The sequence below is a fragment of the Sinocyclocheilus anshuiensis genome, unplaced genomic scaffold (assembly GCF_001515605.1).
Source record: "Sinocyclocheilus anshuiensis isolate Anshui unplaced genomic scaffold, SAMN03320099.WGS_v1.1 scaffold23, whole genome shotgun sequence".
Lineage (NCBI taxonomy): Eukaryota > Metazoa > Chordata > Actinopteri > Cypriniformes > Cyprinidae > Sinocyclocheilus > Sinocyclocheilus anshuiensis.
In genome coordinates, this window is record NW_015552545.1 from 548,662 (window position 1) to 552,657 (window position 3,996).

At 38.0% G+C, this 3,996-nt stretch overlaps 1 protein-coding gene across 3 annotated transcripts in view; it reads right to left on the reverse strand.

The window, feature by feature from the left end:
* Positions 1 to 1,032: 1,032 nt before the first annotated feature.
* The window catches only part of LOC107664077 (M-protein, striated muscle-like), a 25,892-nt gene continuing 22,928 nt past the window's right edge, over positions 1,033 to 3,996 (reverse strand). For all 3 annotated transcript variants that reach the window (XM_016454529.1, XM_016454528.1, XM_016454526.1), the window contains 7 exons: positions 3,114 to 3,152; positions 2,861 to 2,966; positions 2,473 to 2,636; positions 2,223 to 2,259; positions 1,944 to 1,966; positions 1,636 to 1,691; positions 1,033 to 1,544 (listed from right to left, as the gene is read on the reverse strand). In XM_016454529.1, the coding sequence (XP_016310015.1) occupies positions 1,284 to 1,544; positions 1,636 to 1,691; positions 1,944 to 1,966; positions 2,223 to 2,259; positions 2,473 to 2,636; positions 2,861 to 2,966; positions 3,114 to 3,152 (686 nt within the window). In that variant the 3' untranslated portion in view covers positions 1,033 to 1,283. The remainder of the gene's footprint in view (positions 1,545 to 1,635; positions 1,692 to 1,943; positions 1,967 to 2,222; positions 2,260 to 2,472; positions 2,637 to 2,860; positions 2,967 to 3,113; positions 3,153 to 3,996) is intronic.

Sequence of the window (3,996 nt, forward strand, 5' to 3'; positions counted from 1 at the left end):
TTTTTTTACTGAGAAAGGATTTACCAAATCACATGATTGGTTTAGTAACCTTTAACATTCTGTTGTCTACTGTTAAATGAGAATTTTTCACAAAGCAGTAGATTGACACTGGAGACTACACAACCAATTTGAATTAAAATCAGACAAGTTGAGATACATGCTAATTTTGCACTATGTTCCAGTTTATGCTTAGAAATAAGCAACACCCAAAGCGTTTTAATTCAAAACATGTTAATATTGTCTTACCCAAATGTCTTTATTACCTGCAGGTACACTGCGATTACATAAAGCAATGAGATACATATATCATAAGTTGCAAAATGGGCTTCGCAAACTTTTCTTTTAACCCAAGATTAAGAAATGCCCATATTTCATTAGGCTTATACATTAGAAATACCTATGGCACCACAATTGTAAGGTTAACACCTCAATATGTTTACTTATCCATACAGTTAATACATTAGTCTGGGTTAGCAATTCACACTGTATACTTTTGAAGCCAGAATGGCAGCAAGGCTTCATAACCTCGCTCCCCAAATTCCAAATTCCAAATGTGAAACCCTGCTTAAGGCATTAGAGTAGACTTAACTCATAATTTAAAAAATGTTAAAGGGATAGTTCACCCAAAAATGAAAAATCTGTCATACTCACTCTCAAGTTCCTCTATGAATTTTTTTCTTCTTCTGTGATCCCAGAAAAATATATTTTGGTAAACATAACAACTAGGGGGTGGGGGGCATTTCTAGAGGGGGCCTAGGCCACGGTAGAAATCACGTGCCTGGTGGGGTTGTCCCACTGTAGAAATCAGTAAGGTGGGGGGCACAAGTACCGAAGTGGCCAGGCCAGTCCCTCTCGTGGCACAGACACTGTTGGTAACCAAATAGTTGACGGTAGCCACTGATATTGACAGTATTAAAAAAAAATACTATGGAAGTCAATGGCTACGGTCAACTGGTTACCAACATTCTTCAAAATATATATTTTTTTTGTGTTCAACAGCTTGAGGGTGATTAAATGATGACAGAATGTTAATTTTTGGATGAACTATCCCTTTAATCCTGGGTTAAGTATAGTGTGAAAAGCCAAAAAGCCTAGCATATATCGGTCACATTATTTGAGAAAATTATTTCCATTTGATTAATTATTAATTTTTTAATCACCAACATGTTTAATTAAGGGAAAACCATACAATATTGCACTGTGGGTGGGCATGCTTTGAATTAAAATGCTTTGGAAAGTATACTGGTCATCTGTTAAACCCCTCCCTCCCTCTGTGCGTGTCTTTACTCCCTCTTCTCGCCTTCATCCTCCGGGATGTAGACACTGACGGTAAACTCTGCCGCCTCTGTGCCATACTTGTTCTTCACCAGCAGGGCGTATTTTCCCGAGTCGATGGTTTTAACAGCAGCGATGGTGATGCTGGCAAACTTGCCATGCTCAAACTTCAGCATGTAGTGATCGTCAGACAACAGCGCTTTATCATTCTTCACCCAGCTGACCTCGGGAACTGGATCACCCCATACGTTGCCAGTGAGGTTAAGGGACTGAAAAGGGTGAAGAGGGATGAAATGTCAGACCACATTATCAATAAACTCTTTACGAAATATGATGCACATATATGATTGATTGTATTACCTTGCCCTCCTGAATGGTGACTACATCAGGTAGGCCACCCACCACACGAGCACGATCTGCAGATACACAAACCATTTAATAAGCTGTTTCAAGAAGCTTTAATATGTGATGAACCAAATCAATATCTGTTCTCTCTAAAGAAAGGAATTGTGATGAAATGTTTGTTCAGGCATATTAATTTCATCTACTGAACACAGAATAATAATGCTGCAACTGAAACATTCAAATTGGATTGCTTTTATGGCATGACATTGTGAATCTGTACACAATGTCAGAGCACAATAATAACAGCAAAGACAATCACTTACTTCTCTCTGCTATAGCCGCTGCCCTGAGGAAGGAAAGACAGATAAACACGCAGTTATTTAGGTCTTTAAATAGTGACTCCAAAGTTGATACATGCTTCTCACATTTTTCAATATCAGGAAATGCTTCACTGCAAGCCTCCTGTGACGCACTCATGGGTGGTCTATTTTAGTGTTATTCTCACAGCTTATGCAAGGAGGTCTTGACCATAAAAAAGTAGAAAATTAACAAATCCTTGTCACATTAATAGAATGTGAAGTTTTTCATTAGTTTAAACTTACTTCAGCCTCTTGAATTCTTCAAATGCTTCCACCCACTCTTTGTAATGGAATGATAGGGGGATAAATCATTAAAACAGAATAATATAAAGGTAATACTAGGTATATAAATGAAATTGTATATAAAATATAATATATAATAAAAATAAATACAATAAATTACAGTAAACTATAACAAAATAAGTTCACAATATCCTAGAATGAATGCAGAAGTACTGCAAGGTTGCTTGTGCTGGAACACCTGAGCTCTTACCTTGTCCTGACAAGTCAAGAACTCTCTTGACGCTGCCTTGGCCATTGAAGATATCAATGGCATATTTGCCCTTATCCTTCTCGGTGGGCTCGTTAATTTTGAGCCACAGCTGTTCTCCGGTGACTCCACACTGCACTCTGTCTGAGTGGGAGATCTTTGATTCTCTGGAGCCAGTTAGAAACAAAGGGAAAACACACAAGGTCATTGGCCATGGTTTCTTGAGGTGATACGGTACAGTGAGCAAACAGATTGACAAAACTTTGGATTGGGAAGAAATTTTGTCTGAAACTGTTTCAATATACTCTTTTATGTGGCTAATGTGACACTGAAGTCACATTAAAACAGCCCACACACACTGGTAGATAAAGAAGGGCGGCAGGAAGCCTACTTGTGAAGCCAGCCAATGCGGAGATCTTCAATATAGTGCACAACGAATGAGTAGAGAATGATTCCATGTTCTGTGCTCATAACCTTGAGCTCGGTTGAAGAATTGGCTACAAGAACAGAGAAAGAAATGCATGAAAATTACATGACATGCACTGATCCGATTTAAGTGCTAGAGAGCACATTCCTAATGGAGCATCATGTTACTGTACATTCAATAATGCTGAGTGGTGAAGGACTGATGGCAAGACACTCACCAATAACTCTAAATACTTCATTCAGCACTGCTTGATAACCTGAAAAAGATAATAATCACATTTAAATAGACTGACTACTGAAAAAAAAAGTAAAAACAATTAAAGTTTTTATTTAGTACTGACCTGAATAAGATATTTCATATAAAAGATGTTACCATATAGTCCACAAGAGAAAATAACAGTTGAGTAAAAAAAAATGACCCTGTTCAAAAGTTTACATACGCTTGATTCTTAATACTATGTTGTTACCTGGATGATCACTTTTTATTTGTTTTTTTTTGTGATAGTTGTTCATGAGTCCCTTGTTTGTCCTGAACAGTTAAACTACCTGCTGTTCTTCAGAAAAATCCTTCAGGTCCCACAAATTCTGTGGTTTTTCAGCATTTTTGTGTATTTGAACCCTTTCCAACAATGACTGTATGATTATAAGATCGTACTCGGTTACTTGCGTAACCTCGGTTCCCTGAGATACGGGAACGAGTACTGCGTTGCTAGACGCTATGGGGAACCAATACAATCCCGCCATGTCATGAAAGAGGAACGACTGACATGAACTGGCCTTGAGCATAAAAGGCTCAGAGGGCCCACCTGCTGTTCTTCAGAAAAATCCTTCAGGTCCCACAAATTCTTTGGTTTTCCAGCATCTTTTGCATATTTTTATCCTTTCCAATAATGACTGTTTGATTTTGAGATCCATCTTTTCACACTGAGGTCAACTGAGGGACTCATACACAACTATTACAAAAAGTTAAAATGCTCACTGATCCTCCAGAAGGAAACACGAAGCATTAAGAGCCTGGAGGTGAAATCTTTTTGAATTTGAAGATCAGGGTAAATTTAACTTATTTTGTCTTCTGGGAAACATGTAAGTATCTTCTGTAGC